This window comes from Oryzias latipes, chromosome 24 (genome assembly GCF_053564925.1).
Source record: "Oryzias latipes strain Hd-rR chromosome 24, Olatipes_Hd-rR_3.1".
Lineage (NCBI taxonomy): Eukaryota > Metazoa > Chordata > Actinopteri > Beloniformes > Adrianichthyidae > Oryzias > Oryzias latipes.
The window spans coordinates 23,363,320-23,385,138 of NC_136260.1; the positions used below are offsets into that span (position 1 = coordinate 23,363,320).

General features: G+C 43.3%; 1 protein-coding gene across 1 annotated transcript in view; it reads left to right on the top strand.

The window, feature by feature from the left end:
• nmbr (neuromedin B receptor) overlaps positions 1-21,819 on the top strand; it is a 46,560-nt gene that overhangs the window by 8,155 nt on the left and 16,586 nt on the right. Inside the window, exons 2-3 of the mRNA XM_020714679.3 lie at positions 17,013-17,154; positions 17,969-18,184. Coding sequence (XP_020570338.1) covers positions 17,013-17,154; positions 17,969-18,184 — 358 coding nt within the window. The remainder of the gene's footprint in view (positions 1-17,012; positions 17,155-17,968; positions 18,185-21,819) is intronic.

A 21,819-nucleotide genomic window follows, 5' to 3' on the forward strand; every position in this document is an offset into this window, starting at 1 on the left:
AGATTAAGATGACAACATTAAAAAATGGAATTTTCTACTTTTTGTGAATTTGTTTTTGGTTTTAGTAAAAGTCATGAATAAATGGATAAATCAGAAACAATGTACAGTGCGTCCTCACTTCCAACAAACTCCGTCCTGATTGGCCAGAGTTGTTGTCATGGAAACTCGGACCATATACTGTATACTGGCGGCGTCCATATCGCCAAGAAATGGCGACTGATTTGACTTCACCAGCTGGAAGCAAACCGTTTGCTTTGGATGACGTCACACTCAAGGATTCACACGAATCTTTGATCTTGATCAGATCTTTGTTTTCGTTCTGTCATCCTGGATCTTTTTTTCAATAACATTTTGAACTTTGAGAGTTTAAACAAGAGAATATAACGTTCATGTCGGTCTGAGAAAAGTGGATAAAGTGCGCAGAGATTTTGACGGCCTTAAAACATCTAGAATTCTACGTGGCCGGTTTCGACGCTCACAGGCTATTTTTAGAACGTAACTCTGCGATAAACGACTTTTTTCATTTATTTTGTCATGACTATTCTAGAGTGGTTTATTTGAACAGCAGATTTCGTTCCGTGTCACAGCAAATCCTCAGCAAACAGGTTTCATGTGACTCATAAAAGTTTGTTTGCTGATGGACAAACAAAATCAAAGGCTCTTTCCTGCAAATTTACCTGAAAGGTACGACACAAACGTCAGACTTTTTAAAGCCGGTAATGGAGGCTGGTCAGCGGTTTCACTTTGGCTCATCATTGATAATCGCAGTGATCAAAAAATACAAATAAATACACAAACTACCCTTTGAAGCAAAAAAATGGGTTTGCCTACAACGTGGAGACGACAAACATTTGGTGCTTCCTTCATCCAATCACAAGCACCAAGGCCTGGAACCCACATCTCCAGGTCAACCAGGCCAGACTTTCCGTTGTCATGGCGATGCTATATCCTAGATAGCCTTCTGCACAGTTTTGCAGGAACCCATTCTTTACTTCCAGATAACGTCTGACCCGATGCCAAGCGGAGTTTATCCAGAACATACCAGCCGAGCTGATTCCTGCAGAACACAGTTTGTGTGTGTCTGTGTGTGTGTGTCTGTGTGTGTGTGTCTGCGCAGTGGCGGTTCTGGCACAAATCACGCCCTGGGGGAGCCACACCAGTAGCGCCCCATCGGTACCCCCCAATTACGACCCAAAAGTGTACAATTGCTTATTATGGTTTACTTTATTGTTCAAACAAATAAGGAATTAAAAACTAGAGGCCTGTACATTCTAACGGCTTATAGGACTGTCGTGCAGCAGAGGGCGCTGTTTAACGTTTAAAATAAAACCTTCAGATGACTAGAATGCAGGTGTAGGTACCATAACCGTTCGGCCTGGAACTTCCGTTCGGGGTCCTTCCGACTGAGGATAACGTCACACTACAGTGGCCCCACTTGGACAAACTACGTAGCGTGGAGATCTGCTCGGGCCCCTTCAAATGTTCATTTCACGTTCCCTTTTGTAACCTAAAGTTATTTTCCCTCATAAATTATGTCTGACAATATTCTTTGTAATTTTTATAAAGACATGTTGCCACAATCCGCTTGTTATTCCAGTTTAAGTTCAGCCGTGGCTGTAAATGTTGTTAGCACGGCTAAATGTTGTTCTTCCAGGTCGTTCTGCCAATTATAAAGGGCGCACGGATTAAAAAAACTATAAGAAAACGTGCATTCAACAATAATCATAACAATAATGGAGGCACGTTCAGTAGACAATCTCGCTCTGTGTCGGAGCTCTGTTTGTTTACAACAGACTTCATAATATCTTTTTATATCGTAATTTGTCCAGACCAATCACTGTTTGACACGTCATCAGACCAACGACAGCCAATCACATAGTGTGACGTCAGCACTAGTCCCAGGACACCAAAGGGAAGTTCCAGGCCAAACGGTTATGGTACCTACACAGGCGCCACGCTATTCATTTTTCAGAAAGGAAACACTGAATCATTTTTTTCCTTCAACCGTGCCGCCCCCTGAAAAATGCCGCCTACTGCAAATGGCAGTATTTCTGTATTTTAGGGAAACTATGATGCTGAGTCTGTCAGTAGCCACTTGATGTTGGTCACCTGAGCTCTGGGTCGCGACCCAAAAAACAAGGCCCTGAACTTAAATGAGAGGAGCTTCTTCCGTAGGGGGGCTGGGTGCTTCCTTAGAGGTGGTGGTGGGGGGGGGGGGGTACGGTCACCTGCAGAGAGCTCAGAGTAGAACCGCTGCTCCACACATCCAGAGGAGCCGTTGAGGTGGATGGAGCCTCTGATTCAGAGGCCTCCTCGATGCCTTCCAGGGGAGGTGTTCTGGGCAAGTTCCACTGGGTGGTGGCCCCGGGGAAGACCCAGAGGATGCTGGGGAGACCACACCTCCTGACTGGCCTGAGAATGCCGTGGAGGAGTCCCAACCTGGTCAACCGCATGCTGTTTCCATCCCTCAGATGTTCACAGAAAAAATAGAAACGCATTGCCAAGGATGGGATGGAATCAGCAGCAGCAGAAAAAGCAGCAGTTGTGAGATTTCTAATGAACCGCATCTTCGGACTTTCCCACTGAGCCGAGAGCCGCCCCAACCTCTCAGAAGTGACGTGGTGTCGGATTCTGCTAGCTCAAAAGATTTTCTGTCTTTTTTCTATGTGAGCCTGTGAAACAGCAGCAGCAGAAAAGCAGCAAAAAAAAGCAGCAGCAGAATCATCATCATCATCAGCAGCAGCAGCAGAAGCAGCAGCAGCCATGTTCTTTGGCTTTTTTGTTCTTTTGTGTGGTCTGAAGTTTAGCAGTGTAGGTAGAATGTGTGATATTCCAGATGATGTTCCAGTAGTTCAGTAGTTCCAAGAAAACTATCAAACAAACAGCATAAAAACCTTTAAGGACACAATAAAATGATGCAAAGAAATAGAAAAACAATTAAAACTAAGTGTGCTGCATTTGCAGTTCCTTTTTTTCTACTTCAACCTCCATTGTATATTTTTTGGAATTACAAAATCATGACAAATTTTACAACTTCTGAACAACAAATTTTAAGCAACATGTGTGCTGTTTACAACAAATTCATATAACGCAGCATTTCCTGTTTCAAATATTTTAGTGTTATGTCGTATTTTAGAATAAAAACGTTCCTTCATTCTGCTAATCAGAATTTTCGTTTCTGCACCGTCAGGTTAAACGTAGAAAAACGTTTTTTAATCATGTTGTCTAACGAGTCTGACATCAGGGGCTGATTGTTGCAGGAGTTCCTGCATCTTGAGGAAACGGGAGGGTTTCTGCAGAGCTTCTCTGCTGCTGATCTGCTGTCAAATGTGCAGCTGCTGAAACACAAACGCAGCTGAAAATGTCAACTCTCCCGAGACTTGACTGAAATTTAAAGGAGCGAGGCCATAGAAGGAAAGGTTCTGTTCCATTAACTCAGTCGGTGGAGTTTAGGCGGCTTTGTTTATGCAGCGCCTTCACGTACGTACTCTAGAAGCATGAGGAACGATCAAAGGAAGAAGGAAGTAAGTGAATATCTGTAGACTGTGTGAGGACATCAGAGCAGGAGGGATGAGGTTGGTTCTCCTGGTTCTGGTCCAAACTCCAGCTGCAAGGTTCTCATCCGCTGCAGCTTCCGGACTGTCCTTTTGAAGACTGTCCAGCCCCCAGGAGGGGGTCTGGAAGTTCACAATTGAATCAGTCTGAAGCTAGAAAAAGAAAAAACTTTATTTAGTAAAGATAAAAAACAGCAAACGGATCAACGTCCTCGTCTTCACATCAAGTCATTTTTACTGATTTCAAACAGTCTGTTTGGTGCATGGCACCTATAAAAAGCAGAACAAAAAGACAAATCGAGATAAAAACACCAAACACTAAAATACAATCAAAGAAAAGAAAGAGTAACCGGCTGGGCCACTAAATCTGCCCGCTGGAGTTAAAAGCGTCAGTAAAAGATGAGTTTTGAAAAACCATTTCAAATCGACTCCTGATTACAAATGCTGCTGAAAGACTTGCACTCAGGTCGCCGCGCGCTGGCACTTTGGAATATTTGACCTCAGTTTAAGATTGACCATTTTGAAAGCTTAAGGATTTCTTTAAAATAGGACAAACCTGCAGAAATGCTGGGAAGATCTGGAATGATGAAGACGCTGCACCCAGCCCACAGTGTCGGCAGACGTATGTGTTGGTCACATGTGGAAGCAGCTGAACCTTTGGTGTGGGTAGGGATGGGTACCGTTTAGTTTTTTACAGTACTACTACTCTCATCGATACTGCTTATCGATCCGGTATTTTAACGATACTCTTATCGATACTTTTTAAAGGACGAAAAATAAAAAATAAAATAACAAATTAAGAACACAAAGTGTTTTATTTCCTCATTATGCAACAACATTCTTTTTTTAATGAAACATTTTACTTTATACATTTTTCCAACTTGAAAAGTAAAATACATGAAAAAATAAATTAAATAAAAATAAACAGCAATGTTTTGACATATTGCTGTCATGATGTAAATATAAATTAAATAAACTGTTAACTATTACATAAAATACAGTTGCATAGGGCGACATGGTGGAATATATAGGTAGATTGCAGAAAGTTCTTCATTGTTTGTGTGTGCACGCCACGTGCTGTCGGAACAACAGCCCCGCCCCCCGTGCACACAAATAGCCAGACAGACCTCCCCTCTTCAGCGAGAATAGCGAAATTAATATCATCATTAATTAACGTACCCTAGAAGTAAAATTGACTGACTTGGTGAGTTAAATATGGCAGATAACGTTTATATCTTGTGGGACACAATAAAAAAATCGACTTCTCCAGAACCGATAGCAGAACCGTTGAGGTCAGATCTTAACGATACTGCGGTCTTGAAGAATGTTGCTCGTTCAATACCAGGGCTCGGTAACAATCTCTAGCTGTGAGTCAATTCTAACACGACTGGATTTGAAATTTGCCACAACAAAAAAAAATAAGTCATTTTGTAGTTTGGGAGCTTCTTTTTGGTCCAAACACTGACTAATGTTTCTGCTGATTTGTTGCTTTTGTCAGTGCTCAGGCTCAGACGTATGTCCTGAGCTCATCGTTCCTGCATTCTTCTGAGCATGCTCAGCTGCTGCAGCTCCATGCACTTTCACATTTGTAACCGGGTTCACCTGAAGGGTTGCTGCAGGATGGAGGTTAAACATGACAGCAGGATCAGAGTTCTCCGTTCCTACAACGCTGAAGCTCTATTAGAACCATCTGCTGATGATGGAGCTGGAATTCTCTGAATCCCAGATGTTAGAGCCAACCGGAGACACGCGATACTCCCTTGAAAACAGGAGAGGAATGGGCTGCAGGAGGAGACACTTAGGCAGACCATGAGAGAGGTTTTGTGTGGACATAAAAGGAAGGAAAAACATTTTGAAAAGGTCTCTCGCCAGGAACAGCAGGAAGCTGAATCTGCTGAGTTTAATGGAACAGGTTGGACAAAGCGTCTGAAGAGTTGACTCAGGGGGGGAAAGCAGCACCTTCAGTGTTGCAGACGTCAGAACCACAACGAATGGAGCTGGGATCCGAGCTTCACACCAACCAGAACCAGGACAGAAAAACACATTAAGATCCTCCTCACGAGCGGAGGTCAGTTTGGATGGAAAACATGATCCTTTTTATGCTCCGGAGAGAACAGTGAATTGGGAATATTAATGGGATAATTGTTGATTGGTGATTATCCCACAAAACAAAACATTCACAGCAAAAATGACTGCTATAAATGGATAATGGCCCTGCAGAAACGAGGCTCCATGATGTTTGGCTGCATGAATCATGCAGTTAGAGTCGAGGTGCGAGTCTCCTCGCTGAAAAGCTGTGAGACGCGTCACGAGTTCTGGGTGCAACTGAACGTGGAGACATCACCGACTGAAATTACAGATGCTGCCTCTTGGCTGTCCGCCTCTTTCTAAGCCTAACTCGTTCCTCATGGTCTTCTATTTGTGATCATGCTGTTTGTTGCCAGAGTCGGAAAGCCTAAGACATAGTTTCTGCAGAGCGGCAGGAGTTCATCAGAGACTTCCCTCTGAGTTGTGGGCGGGGCCGCTCCACCTGTTTACACGCTCTACCAGCTCTGAAGAGAAAAAACAAAGACGTACACGGATCTGGTCTGCAAGTGGATGCGTCGGGGAGCTTGTGGCCCCACCCACTGTAATTTTACGCTGTATTTTTTTTAAATCTGCTCCTGATTCCTGGCTGGGGGCTCTGATTGCCCCCCTCCCCTCCCACAAAAAAATAGTGATGGCTAGGAACAATTATGCATTTGCCCGTCCCAAGCTCGGTAATTGCAGATGGTCGTATCAGGAAGAGCTTCAAAGACATATGAAAGAAGAAGATAGATATATGGATGGATAAACTGAGATTATAAAGGTTTGATTTTTTTTCCCAGCACCTGCACCACATGGTGTGGCTGGATAAATCCCAGCCTGTCCTGATTCACCACCGTTTGAACACAGAAATACTCAGAAACTCCATTTTCATGTTCAAAACCCCAAAAACATTATTTTCATCAGAGTAGGTCTTTCTGGTTTGATGTCTGATGTCAGAGCGATCTGCGGATCTGAAGGCTTTTGATTCTCTTCCTCAGCCGGTTTGTTTACGTGGCGGCGGCACCGCCGCCGTCCACCCAAAACGCCACAGACATCAGCCCGGTAATGGCTGACCCTCCTCCCTGTAGCACAGCTGCGAGCAGCAGTCCAGCTGTGTCTAACTCTGATGTCTCCTAATGAGCCCCTAACCAGACTAAAGACCACTAACGAGCCCTCAGCGCCTCTGAAACTGCCTGAAGGTCTTTGACAAGGATAACAAGCTTAATGAATAATTAGCTGGGTGATCAGAATGGCTGTTGGACGCTACTCAGCTTTTTATTAAAAACCCAAAGACTGAACATCCGTAAAGGTTTAGAGTCTTCTTTTCACACACATACAGCTTCCAAACATCCCGATCTAAATCCTTGAAGGTCAGACCTCAACCTTCTTTTTGTTTTTGTTTTTTCCTACAGTTTGTGTGTCTTTTAGAGTTAACTTGCATCTTTCTGGAAATCAAAGGATTTGGCGCTGGACCACCTCCTTAACCGACAGGCAAGAAGTCCAGCCTGTAAAGCAGGTCATTCGGAGAAAACCTCAGAATTCCCACCGTGTCAAACCCTGGAATGGAAAAGATATGAAAAACTGGAAGGAGCCGCATTTCCAGAAGAAACTGTGCATTTGATGCTATGTTGCTGAATGGAAATGAAACTTAAAGGGAAATAATTAGCAAAATAAATAAAGAAATGATCAAAGTTGACCATGAATAAAGTGAAAATAGCACAATAACAAAAAGATATGTTATTGAAAAATGCCAGAGCCGGGTATCGAACCAGCGAGCTTCTGCACCAAGGATTCCCCATGGACTTCAATGGAAGCAAACATCCTGGAAAACCTAGAATATCTGGAAAAGTTCAAGGATTTGAAGGAGAAAAAGTCACAGCTGGAAAAGGCTGAAAGAGCTGAACATTTGACAAGTTGAATGGTTAAAATAGATGAAAAGTTGTAGAGGGAGACAAGAGACAAAAATGGAGGAAGATACTAGAATAAAGAAAGAGAAACAGAAAAACTATGGTTGAAGGATTTATGGGATTCCACCAATATACATCTCTCGGTTCCTGAAAGCAAACCAGCGCTGATGCTCAGAATTCTCCGTTTGTCCCTGATGAGTTAACGGTTTAGTCGATTTATTCTTGGACTTTTCCTTTAGTTAGACGTTTGCTTCTGTCCTTTTCCATCTCTGCTGAATTTCTAACCAAGCTTGGGACGAGATTCTGCCAACAGGCCAACAGGAGTTCAATCAAAATAACAGGAATACATTTTTTCCTCACAGTCGTCCTCCTGTGTTCCCCTTAATGAGATGCGGTTCACCCACCTGGAGGATACCTGTTCTCCTGGATAAACGACAGCCAACCTTTGGACAGTCAGCGGTTTTCTCACTTCCTGCTACAGATCTGCTGTGGTTGAGTTTCTCTGGCGGTGACTGCTCTGGTCGGTCACATGCCTCTGACCGGACTGAGGGGTGGTTGATGGGATGGGGGCGCCCCGAGCGGAGAACAAGACCGTGAGGTCAGATAGATCCAGCTCAGGCGTCAACCTTCTATCAGCTTCTGGGGAAAACCTGTTCCTGTCCATCTTTGTTGGTGGAATTGTTTTTTTTGTTTGTTCTGCCAGCAGCAGGACCTCAGATCAGAGAGGAACAGTGTCTGCTGAAGGTTTTTTTATGGTTTATTCTGAGGTGGAGAAGCTGCACAGAAGACGGACGGGTAGAACCGGAGCAGAGATTTTACTGATTTATTGTCGTAAATGTCATTTTCTCACGGCTCTGATGACATTTTATTCTATTTCTCAAAGCCAAACCACGAATTCCTGAAAATCTGGAGTATTTTTTGGGTGGGAGGGTGAGAGGGCATCTCCTCTGGGACGCCGTGGCTTTTCTTCCACGTCCATCCTAGTTATGCAGCCTTAGCAGACTGAGGAGTGAAGGGAATGACCTTCTCCTCCCGCTGAGAGCGTCTCACAGAGCGCCTCCAACTGGACGGGCCTGACAGATGTGGTTTCAGGGGGAACCGGTGTTCTGCAGAGCCGGGAGGAGGTCGGTCAGCGGAACACGTGGAGGCTGAAGGTGAACAGATTCCACTTTTCAGAACCAAACCGAACGCAACGCCATAGAACCGAGTCGTGGGAAAATCCCTGCTTCCCTACTGGAGCCAAATTTAAGAAGGATTCATTCATGATTTGTTTTTTCATTACATCACAACAGACTCAGTGTGAGCCAACTGGAAGGGTTCTCTTGATTTGATTTCATTATTTTGCACAGTAAAAGTACAAAAAAAAAGAAATTGAGAAACGACTGTGGGGAGAGATAAAAACCCATGGATCTCATTCACAATCTCCACCAGGTACGTTTGCACAAAGGTTAAAGAGAACTCAGAATAGAGAGAAATACAGGAGGATTACACGGGACAAAGCAGAAGTTGGATGTTTTTGGGACATATTTTGTAACCGTTTATAGAGATGCAGCTTTTTCCTTTTTGCTGTCATAAATTTTACTGACGTTTTATTAAAGGAAGAGGAAAAGTAAAGGGAGAATGATACAGTGAGTCAACAGTAAAATGCTGGTGAACTGTTCAGGAATGCTCCCTTCACCAAAAAGGATTTTAAAAACACGTTTAAAAAATGTTAACGTCATAAATAGTGAGAATTTGACATAATGGGGCAGTTGAAGCGTGCCACTCTGATCTGGTTGTGAATTGAAAGCGTTTTATGGAGCCTGGTTGGAGAAGAACTCGCCTAAACTTCATTCCAGTAAGACAGATGGGGATAAATTTAGCTATAATAAAGAATTTGAAGACGTTTATTGGGAAAGAAGTAGATTATCATACCAAGAAATCAGAAGTACGGTGGCCCTGAAGGTCAAACGAGTCATCAATGAATAATAACATATTAAAGATCGCAACAATTAAAAAAACAAAGCAAATAATGTTTTAAAAAAATGACATTACATTATAGAAAAAAAGACAATGTTTTGGAAAACAAAAGTAATTTCCAAATTTCCTGATTGGATGAAGATTTGTATTTTGACTTCTGAGATTTTTAAAAGTGTCTTCAATGTCGGCATGCTGATAAAAGTTTTATGATCAGTACAGAGCATGTCCAACATCACTTCCTGACAGATGACTTTCAGTCGAAATGATGGATCATCATCCAATCAGCGATGCTCCACCGTACCAACCTTTTCTGGTATCATTGTAGTAGGTTTAGGGGATGTCATCTGGACTTGGTTTTAAAACATCCCCTAAACCTACTACAATGGAACCAACCTGGATGAATGCGAGTCTTCATAGACACTTTTCTGGTATCATTGCATCTGGATTTCTGGAAATTACTTTTGTTTTCCGAAAAGTTTCAATTTTCGTGTTTTATTTCAGTTTTTTTCTTAATTTTTTGTAATTGTAGTCATGATTTTTAATATGTTAAGGGATTTATGGGTGTAATTTGGACTTCAGGGCCACCGTACTAAAGTTATCCAGAGCCAAAAAAACTGAAGGCTATTTTAAGACGGATGTTGGGGATTTTGTGGATTCTGGGACATGGAGGGTTTCTGGTTCAACCTGCAAAACGTCAGTGAAATACTTATTAGTTTGGAGCCAAGAAGTGATGTTTTTACACCTCATATCTCCTTCCTGAAGAACTCATCGGAGGTGAAGGTGAGATGCCTCCCTCTGCCTGTTAAACTTTACATTGTCGGCTGTTAAAACAGCTTCTGCTCGTTGAACGATGTGGTGTGAAATGATTCATGCCATCGTGAGAAACGGATGAAAGACGAACGAGCAGCACTTCCTCACACAAGTGGCGTTATTGGTTTGTGAGCGTGTAACTCCTCCTCCAAACGACATAGAAGAGCCCGGCGTTGCACTGTACCCGTGTGACCTGCAGGGGATGGAGGTCACGTCCTGTTCACGTCCACATGGAGACTACCGGGGGATTTCTGCTCCTCTGGGGGGACCCCGAGGCGTTCCTAGGCCAGCCGGGAGACGAAGTCTCTCCAGCGTGTCCCCGTTCTTCCCCGGGGCCTCCGCCTAGACTTGAACAGAACCTCTCCAGGAAGGCGTCCAGGAGGCATTCGGACCAGATGCCTGAGCCACCTCAACAGGCTCCTCTGGATGTGGAGGAGCAGCGGTTCTACTCCGAGCTCTCCACGGGTGACCGAGCTTCTCACCCTATTTATCAGGGAAGGAGGCCGGAAAGACTTGGGAGACCCAAACGCACTGTGAGGGTCCGCTGTGAACGTCTGGCTGAGCCCTCCGTCAGGGAAGCCTTCAACTCCCACATCCAGGAGAACTTCAAACAGCTACAGAGGGAGGCTGGGGACATTGAGTCCGAGTGGACATGTGTTCCACTTCCATAGTCGCTGCTGCTGCTCGGAGATATGGTCGCAAGGTCTCTGGTGCTTCCCCCTGAGCCCGGTGGTGGACACCGGAAGTAAGGGATGCCGTCAAGCTGAAGAAAGAGTCCTACCAGGCCTGGCTGGCTTGTGGGACTCCAGAGGCAGCCGACAGGTACCGGCAGTCTAAGCGAGCTCAGCCCGGACTGTTGTGGAGGCAAAAACTCGGTCCTGGGAGGAGTTCTGTGAGGCCATGGAGGAGGACTAAAGGTTGACCTCGGAGAGATTCTGGCAAACTGTCTGGGAAAATCAACTTATCCCAAATAAAAAGACAAGAAAGTGAAAGAAAAGATAGCATGCACACGATGAATCGGGTCAAAATTGATTCTAAATGTAGCTTTTAAGAGTGAAAAAACAATCAGAATAATAAAAATAGGTCAGATTTGTGGTTCTATCAAGGATACAAAAGGAGCATCAGCTCATTAAAGGAAACATTAAAGGATCCTAAAAAACGAACTTATTAAAAAGCATCATGTTCAAAACGGTGCAAAGAAAGAGCAGACAAACCTTTTTCCAGTTTGTTGCTAACATGCTGAACTTTTCCTGCTGATTGGCTCCAGCGCCATTTGCAGAGCTCCTCAGGAACGCGTGTAATCTGAAGTCTGAATGACAGCTGTGAGCCAAAATGAGACTCCTGCTTTTGCCCGATCTGACCTGAGAAACAACGATGGCCGGCTCCTGCAGCATCACCTTTCTCGTAAACTCCTTCCCCCCTCGTCCGAGGCAGGCATGATGTCAAAAGTCGTTGTTTCCTCTGCTGGACAGACGATGGAGGGCCGCTGCTAAAAATCTGCAGGTTCCTCCTGCCAGCATCCGGCTGCAGTCGCCTCAAACTGAGACGAGGAACCAAAGGAGCAGCTTTGGCTGGAGAAGTTCTGGAGAAACGAATGTTCACAACAAGGATTCGACCAAGAGGCAGATTCCTCAGCGTTGTTTTCTCAGGGGGCAGCAGAATACAGATAAATACATTTGCTTCTGCTGCACAGGAGACATTTCTGTGTCCAGCCTTTTAGGACACGACTTACATTTTTCCTCCAGCTTAACACCCCCACTCTCCTCATTCTTCTCTGTTTTACTGGGAGCCTTTTAGCGATTCAGCTTCATCCACTGCATCCTGAACAGCTTGAAGCTGCAGTCGCTCTTCTGGATAATTATGCATCTCAGCAGGTTGATCATTGGTGTGAACAGACTCTGAGGCTCATGTCTGATTTGAAATGGACTGATTTTCAACCTAATTCCGGCAGATTCGTCATCATGTCAGGCGATGTGAGACAGATGACATTCGGTATCGATCGTGTCATCAAACAATGGTTCGGATGATTGATGGGCTTCTACATTAGTGAGGCAGTGGTTGTTGGTCATTTCAAGCTTTGGCTTTCAGTGGAGGAATAAAAGTTTGTAATTCAAGTAATTCATTAAACATATGGAGATTTGTTTAAACCAGATCTGAAGGATTTGTCTTAAAAATATAAAAAAAATGCATTTCCTGTACGCCTTTGAGTCCCGCTCCTTTAAATAAAAACAAAAATACTTTAGAAAGGATTGATTTTGAAATCTGAGCTTCTAAAAAAAAAAGCCACAGAATCACAATAATTTTCAACATAATTAAAAATGAATATTTATTTTAAATGTTGTTTTAAAAAAATGAACAGCTGAAAGTTTTGAATTCTCCGTGTGGATGAACCTGCTGCTGCTGCTGCTGCTCCAAAGGATCATTAAACACAGGCCAAAGCTCTAAATGAGTTCAGGGTCTAAAAGAATTACATTCTTAGATTAGAATTGATTTTCCTCTCAGTTTTTACCCCTGGGCTGCAAAAAAAGACATCTGGAAAGAGAAGCAGGATTGTTGTAACTGGAGTTTGCTCCGCCCACTTTGATGGTCCCAAGCTGGGAGACCGAGTGGAAAAGAAACACCTGATAATGCAAAAAGCTGAGCTCTAAGACAAATGAAAGCAGCTTAATACAAACCAATTCCCCAAAGGAGGGGCTTAGGAGTCAGTGGGAGGGGCATTCTTCTAAAACCCGCCTCCCGTGGTCATTTGTGGAACATGGCGTGTAAAAGTTGAAGCGCCGTCTTGTTAACTTCTCTTATTACTTCCATTTCTTAACCTTTTGAGGCTTGGGTGATGATCCACTTCACACTCAAGGGTTCGTTTGTTTTGAGCATCAAAAGAACAGATCAGAAACTGCAACTCGGGAGGGGGGGGGCTTCAAATGACCTCGTCTGCTGAAATGATTGTTTTTGCAAAAACAGACGAAATCAAAAGGAAATAATTCATGGGAATGTGAGCGGGACGCCTCAAGAATCACAACTTTAAAAGAGAAAATAGGGAAAAGAATTGCGAGCAAAGGTTGAAGAAAAATATACAAATAATTTAAGGATGGAAGAAGAGCTGCATGCTGAAAAGAACCCAAACTACATCATCTCCATCCAGGCAGAAGAATCTCTTTCAGATGGCAGGAAACTGTTGGACATGAGGCCTTTGGAGTTACTCTTGTTAGTTTTCTCCTCCAGGCTCCAAATGTGACGTTTTTACAGCAAAGACCTTTTCCACTACATGGATGTGGTTCTCAAAACGAGAACAGCTCAGACAAGGCGGTGAGGGGTTTGCCGCTTTAACCTCCTCGATTTGAACCAGAGTTTGTTTCCTGGCAGGTTTGAAAACTCACCTTTAGCCAGATGGTCATGGCTGAGATGCAAGTGAACCCTGGTGTGGTTTAACCACACCATGAAACGTCAAAGATTCACTCCCCGTTCACTTCATCTGATAACTGGACTGAGTGGCCCCGCCCCCTGGCGTTCCAAACAGGAAGTGGCTACAAGAAGCCAAAATCCCATTGACTTCGAAATAAACAGCTGTTCCTCAGTCATTTTATTGGTCAGAAAAACCATTCTTGCTTTGGTACCTTTTTTTAAATTATATTCTTGATAATCCTCATGTTTTTTATAAACTGACCAATCACATGCCCCAATCAAAGTAGGTGGAGCCTGCTGGTCCCCGTGACCAACACTTGACAGATTTGTGTCGTCCGCTTTCAAGTGGTAGGGGTGTGGCCTTCCAACAAGCTCACTCCTGATTGGCAAGAGTGGTTGCCATAGGAAGGTTGCTGACTTCATTTGGTTGGGTCACGCTGTCCATCTTTTTCCATTCTTTTTTTTAACTTGTCCCATCAGACAGCTGGGCAGACAGATGAGAGCTGAGGGCCTCTGGTGTTGGACATATTTTACTTTAACAACAGGGGTTATGAATCTTCTGACAAACCAGAGGTATGTCTGAATAAACCCCTTTTGTAATTGAGGCCAAACTTTATTCATTTTAATCATGTTTGAAAATCTTTTGTGTTGGACCGGACGGAAAACGAAAGAAGGGAAGAAGAGAGAGGGATGTTAGAGAGGGGGGGGGGGGGGGGTAGAAGGGTGATTATATGGGGGGGGGGGGGGGGGGTAAAACCATAAAGCAGCATAAAGCAACAAGTTGCTGGATGTTTATACTCATTGCAGTGAGGTTCAGATGTAATACAGGTCTATAAGGGCGGGGCCTATCCATCTTAACCAGTAGAAAAAACACACAAATCTAAAGCAGTTGATTCAATAAATACAGTTTAAAAATACGGTTAGTTTTCTTCCAACAAGACATTGTCAGAGGATTAGCTGCTTCTTTTTCGGTTTGGTGCCAACTGATGTTTGCAGAGACTTCGGTCTGCCGCAGACGCCATCAAGGAAGCGAAAAGAGACCAAAACAAATGAAATGTGACCCGAGCCAGCAAAGCACCTTCCTGTGTGGCTCTATGGAGACTTTACACAAACGTCTGCTCTTCATCAGAGCTTCTAGGAACAGCAGCTGAACTTTAGTCCACGTTTGAAGGCAGATGAAACAATTGATGGAATGAAGACGTTCATGAGAAGCTTTCTTTATTCTTCCTACGTTTACAGTTTCTTTTTTGATTCCTTTTCCTCACACAGAGGATTGGAGTTCAGAAAACAAACTTCCGTTGACAGGAGCAGAAAACAAGCTGCAATTCAAAGACAAGGTCCAGTCTATGTGAATATTTCTGCATTCACTCTGCAGGCAAAAGAACCAGAGTCACCATCAGTCCAAATAAAAAAATCCTGATTGAGTTTGTATGAAGATGGAGATGCAGCGACTCCGGATGATCTGGTCTGAAACGGACACAGACATTATTCTGCTGACCGAGTCATTGATTTTCTTTTAACCCTTGTGCTATCTTAGATGACCCCACCCTTCCATTGAGGTGTTGTCCTACCATGACAAAGGTGGATAAAGGTGGAAAGATTTCATTGAATCCATGGACACCAGTGAAGATCACAAATCAATGAAGAAAAAAGGTTCAGAGCACTGTCTAGTGGGTCTAAATGACCCAACTCCCAATGTTAAAGTGCCTAGGATAGAACAAGGGTTACATTGAGTTTTATTTGAAATCAGGAGGTACATTCCCTCTTTGTTGTAGGACAGTTGTTCGCTATCTAATTCTTCCTCATCAAGGTTCAATCGAGTTGCCATAAATAAAAAACCAAGAGCTTAACGAGTGTTAATAACTCTAGTTTAAACTAAATGAATGGAGGCAGAAGCACTGGGACATCAGATGAATGCGGTTTAATTTTTCTGTATTTTTGAAATGGAGTAGCTTGCTTTTAAATGTCTCAGTTATCAGATGTACACACATTTGTATTTTACTAAAACACATTAACACTAACATAGATCATTACATTATTAACATAGATTATTAGAGTCCAATTTATTCGTGTTAAATCCAAAACAAAAAGCTGTTGTAGTAACAACTGTCCTTACGGGTGACGGAGAGTAGAAAATGGTCAAACCTGAAAATATCAAGGTCATAGACCGCTAAGTATACCCATAGAGAGAAAATGTTCACGCAAATTTTGATCTGTAGTGAACACTTAAACAACACGTAAGGCATGTTGTATGAATTTCTCGAATAGATTTTATTTTTTTCAACTTCCCATGTCCCGCAGAATGCAAAAGGATCCCGTTAATGCTGTCCATGTGATCTGTGCACAATCTGTGCTGCAGCCTGACTGCTAGAAATGAGGAAATTAGACAATCAGAGTGTCATTTGCGTGGACATCTTCTGGCCGTCCTACAAGCGCTTACGTGTCACGTGCACATCCGTGCATAGAGCGTTTGTGCGATCAATAAGAGGCCAGTCCTAACAACTAATGACTACAGTGTGACGGCATCGACTCGTCATGCCAACCATTAACCTTATGAACACTTCCAGACAGACTTACCATACTCAATGGTACGTTCCAATTTCATGACAACCATTGAGGTGACTGTGAGAGCCTCAAGGGAACTGCAGGACACCTGGTAAGATGTAGCTGCTCCTCTCTACGGACAACCCGAAACCCACCGGGACCTGCATGGATCAACGAAGGCTCAACCCTTCAGCACTGAAGATGTCACCGCGATGCCTTTATTACAGAATCTCTGTAACGTTCCATAACTCCTCAACCGTTTACTGATTCGCGTTCAACATGAGTTGGTTGATTTTGATGCGAAGCGGTACAACGACACAATGCTGCTTTTCTCTGCATCAGAATTAGCTGATTTACGCAGATTGCGTTAACATTTCATCGCTGTGCAGTGTTGCGTGTCGGTGCAAGGCTGCCTCTCTCCACTGAAATTAGGCTAATTGCTTAAACAGCCGAAGGAATGTCATTTCTGGAGCTAAAGCTCTGAGGTTAAAGGCTTAAACTAGTGCTTTCCCACAATAACAACTGCTGCTTCAACTGTCACAGTAACTGGAGGTGACAAGCAGTTCACACATCCAGATGTTTCCAGCTGTTCAATAAGCGATTCACCACATCCATTGGTTGTCTCTGCTTCCAAACAAAAGAAGCTTGAAATGTCTAAACTGCTCTTTGGAAGCTGGAACCAAACAAATCCTGGTTCCATTGATTCAGATTTATCTCATCGATTCTCGTCTTTGGTTTGATTATTGATAAATCCCTTTGCCGCCCTCAGGTATAAGGCCATAGTGAATCCGATGGACATCCAGACGTCGAGTGCCGTCTTTTGGACGTGCCTGAAAGCCGTTTCCATCTGGCTGCTGTCCGTGCTCCTGGCGGTCCCTGAGGCCATTTTCTCCCAAGTTGTTTCCATGCAGGTAAAAATGATGCAAAACAAGCTCACAGCAGACACAAGTCAGGAAGGAGAACGCCCTCAACTTCTTCAGGTGCAGAGCACACCGGGGCTGACAAAAAGAGGACACAACGGTGTATCAAGCACTAATGGTCGTTCAGGGAACATCAAATGACCTCAAACATGAGTCAATAAACATAAATGAGGCAGCCCTTTTTCCAGCTTCTGATCAATGAAAACCATTTCAGTCTATTTTTTTCTTTTACATAATATAATAACATGAACAAAACCAACTTAAAAGAGTCCAAAAGTAAATTCCCTGACGCTGATCATCCGTATCCACTAACCCATCCAGTATTTAAGTATTTATCCAGTATAAGTTTTTCTCTGGTATCTTTATAGGGCAAAAATATTTTAGGGCGCCAAAACAAATTTAAATGATGTAGATCATACCAAGAGCTGGCCTTGGGACAGACAAAACCCAAAAGGCAAACTCCCGTTCAGGCTTCCCCGTCTATGACCTGTAACCCAAAAAGAGGCAGGATCTTCTGCCGGGGAGGAACGTTTTCCTGTAATCCACCAAAAACACGTCTTCCTCTAGCGTTTTCGGGGTTCTCCGTTCCCGGCGCATGGCGCTGACTCCTGCTTACAAACTGGAGGGGCGTGGCTAATGCAAACACGTAGGATTGTTGAGGGGAAAAGTAAAAGTTGCAGCCTGAAAGTCCCACTCCTCAAGCTGCTTTTATCTACATGTCCTTTAAATGCGTGACTAATTTCTTCTGTCTAATCACCGACAGATTTGTTCTGGACGGGTCATTCTTTCCTCTCGTTCTGCTCAGGGCCACAAGGACAACATGAACGTGACGTTCGTCAACTGCGTGCCCTACCCGCTGTCCAATCAGATGCATCCCAAGATTCACTCTGTGATGATCTTCCTGGTTTATTTTCTGATCCCTCTGGCCATCATCTCTATATACTACTACCACATCGCGCGCACGCTCATCAAGAGCGCGCACAACATGCCGGGGGAAGTCAGCGAGCACACCAGGAGACAGGTGACCAGCAGACGCCGTCAAACACCGCAGACATTCATGCGTGGTTGAGCTAACATTCATTGGACCATTTTGTATCTTCACATCTAGAAAACAGGGAGGTAGTGTCTCTGGTCTCTATCGACTTCATGACAAAACCAAGGAAACCAAATGAACAGCTTCAGTAACTCTCCATACCACATTGTTAATGTTTTTTTCAGTCGCTTGTTGTGTCTCACCTTTATTGTTTTCTTATGGTGGCTTAGAGGTACAAGACACGCTTATATTTAATATACAGCAACAACAATTCCCAGTACAAATGAGCAAATACTGAAACACAAAAGGAAATCAAGAAACGATGAAGAAACGATGAAATTGGAGACACAGCTTCTAACAGAAAGGGACATAATATAAAACCAATTGTTTATGATTTTTTTAAGTTATTTATTACTGTTTTCTTGACATTATAAATACATCAAACATTTTTTTTAATTGCTGGCTGGCAAAACACTGCAGCAGAAGATGGAGAAAAATTGAACGAAAGCGAGCGGCTGCTAACGGAAAGGGAACAAATACCCTTACCACAGAAACTTTACCTGGCTAAACTAAACATTGTTGTCATTTTTATTGCAGTAACACAATTTAAAAAAAATGCCAGTTAGATTGTTAAATAATACGTAGTAAACTGCAACATAGCACAACCTTTCCTATATGGTACATAGTGTCCCAACTGATTGACTTTTGGCACAATGACGTGTCTCCCTTTGCTTTATCAAGCCTCCTCAGATGTGAACGCCTGATCAGAGGATTTAGAAGAAGGAATTTAAATTGTGGATGAAAGAATAACGTTGTGATATTTGATATTTTATTTGTAAAACCTACTATACCACTTTTTTAAGGATTCATTTGATGACACCAAAAGTTCAACTTTGATTGAAGTTTTTACATTCCGAGAGGGAGGTGTCACCAGTGACGCTTCTTCTGACATGGGTCGATTTGGACGTGAAGCTTTTTGCACCCACATGTGTCGTGATGCGATGGGTGGTGGAGGTGGTGGTGGTGGGGGCCCTGGGAGTAAATAGTTTAGCTGCAGGGGGGGTTTGGAGGAGGACTGTATCAGCTAGACTGAGTAATCAGTTTAAACAAGATTGATCTTCACAGACGGCGAGCAGGTCAGACAGAGGGAGGAGCTGAATTAGTAATGACTCTGCCTTAATGACGTTGGCAGGACACATCTGGCCGTGACGGCGATTAAAGACGGAGAGGCAGAGCTGTAATTCACGGCTTCAGTTCCATGGAGAACTCTCCTAATGTTCCCTGTTGTTCCCCAGCCCCCCCCCCCCCCCCCCCCCCCCGTAACGGACGGGCAGGAAGCTCAGTCCGCTCTGACTTTCTGCATTTTTTTGTATTCCTGCAGATGTAAAAATATTTTTCTTTAATTGTGAGAACATGTCTTTTAAAAAACATATCTTTTAAGTCTGTAGAGACTTTAAACAAAAAAAAAACAAAAAACGAGCATTTAACTTTTTATCATTTTTTTCTACTGCACATTTATTCCAATTTGTTTGTTCATCATCGTCATCAAACATTTTCTTTAATATATTAGATTTAAAAATATGAATCTATCAGGTTATTGTGGGGGCCAGTGGGGTATATGTTGATATACTAAAATGAATTTATTTGCATTAGTTTATCAAAGAACTTTGTCAATTATTGGTGAATTTGTCCCTTCTGTTTATGCCAACGGTAGGCGTGGCATTTGTTAGTGATTAGACGCGTGATTGAAGAGAACCCTATCACCTGACAGCGACATGCTCCCCTGACCATCCTGTATGTACGTTATAGAGCACAATGTACATAAATGGTGTAAACTCAAAGAAGCGGGACGTGTGCATAGACACTGTCGAGACCAGTCGGCCAAAACTCTCGATGGACATCTGCACACATTGACGAATGACGAACGGAAGAAACACCTATGAGTGACGTATATCACACATGTATCATGAGAGACTGACTACGTGTAAAATGCACGAAATGTTCGCCGTGTCTCAGTCACACTGAGGTGAAACGCAGCAAAATTCGACTGCAAGAGAACAGAGGACCAGAGTTGACTTCCACACATGATCAACGTTGACCATAAATAAAGTGAAAACAGCACAGCAACAAAAAATATATTTTTTTTACTAATGCAAACAGCAGGATTAGAATCAGCAAAGTTATGCACTGCATCACACATAACCTGCCATCAGCCACCAACCACATACAGCAGACAGGACATATATTCCATATAATCCTGGAATATCTGGAAAAGTTCAAGGATTTGAAGGACCAAAAGTCATAGCTGGAAAAAGCTGGAAGAGCTGAACATTTGAATATTTGGATGGTTGAAATAGATGAAAGATTGTAGGAGTTAAGCGGCAAAAAATGGAGGAAGATGCTAGGATGAAGAAAGAGAAACATGAAAACAGTCGGTTGAATTAAAGCAGAGTTTAGTCCATACCATGACCAGCAGGATTCAGACTTAACTGATATACATTTTCACAGACAGTGACTTTGCTTCCGTCGTGTATCTTCAGCCTCCAGATGACTCAGACTCCCGACAGTCGTCATCTTTGTTGTCTTCCTCCTCCATTAGGACACAAACACCACTAAGAGAAGTCATTTGTGTTGCACACAAAGCCGGGCGCGCTGTAGCCGCATGTGGCCACGCAGGCCAGAAAAGACACATGGCGATGACGTTGACCTCAAATGATTGGGGTTAATGCGGACCCCGGACACAGACTTCCAAATGGTGAATCATATGCTGACACCGGGAGCTGACAGGTAATGAGCACCTTTGTGGACTGTTGCTTTTAAACACCAAAGACACCAGGACCACTGCGGGTCTAGAGTTCACCAACATGGACTTGAAATATTTAAGCTTCAAATCTGTTGTATAGGACAGGCTGCAGACAAACATCAAAGCAAAAACCCTTTTTTCATATCACCAAAAATCTGGAAAAACTCCAGGACTTGTTCAAACAGGTGAATGTTACAGTACGTCATATTTATAAGTCCTCCATTAGGGGTCACACAGGACCCTTAACGCCTTATTTATATTAAGACATGACAATTAAATAAAAAAAATAACTATCTACCTAAAATGGAGACAATGAGAGCAATCCTGAAGAAGGACTTGAAACATGAATTATTTCTCCAGTTGAAGGAAAATTTGACTTAAAATCCTCACAAAGGGTTTTTTGTGGTTTCCTTCACAGCCATTCATTATCCAGCAGCTGTGAAAGAAGCTCTGCTGCACTTTTTCAGATTGTGGTGATCCTCCCTGAAACACAGAGGTCAGGTGGTTGGAATTGAAATATTCTCTGCAGAATAGCGGATGTGAAAGCTGCAGATTGAGACAGCTGCTGCCCCATCTCTGTCCACAGATAAAGCTCCTCAAGTGTTAGGGTGGGGGTCATCCGGGGTCCAGACCTTTGGAGTGGAGGGCACATTTTTTTTTCTAACTATGAGGCCACACGCCCCTTGCCCCCTCGAATCCAAAATACTGCGCCGTGCTGGGACTCTGAATTGGTTGAGTTTAAAAGATGCAAGTCGTAGTGAAGACTTACACAATATGTAAGGGGAAAGTGGGCGAGACGCAGGCGTGCCGTACAGATTTT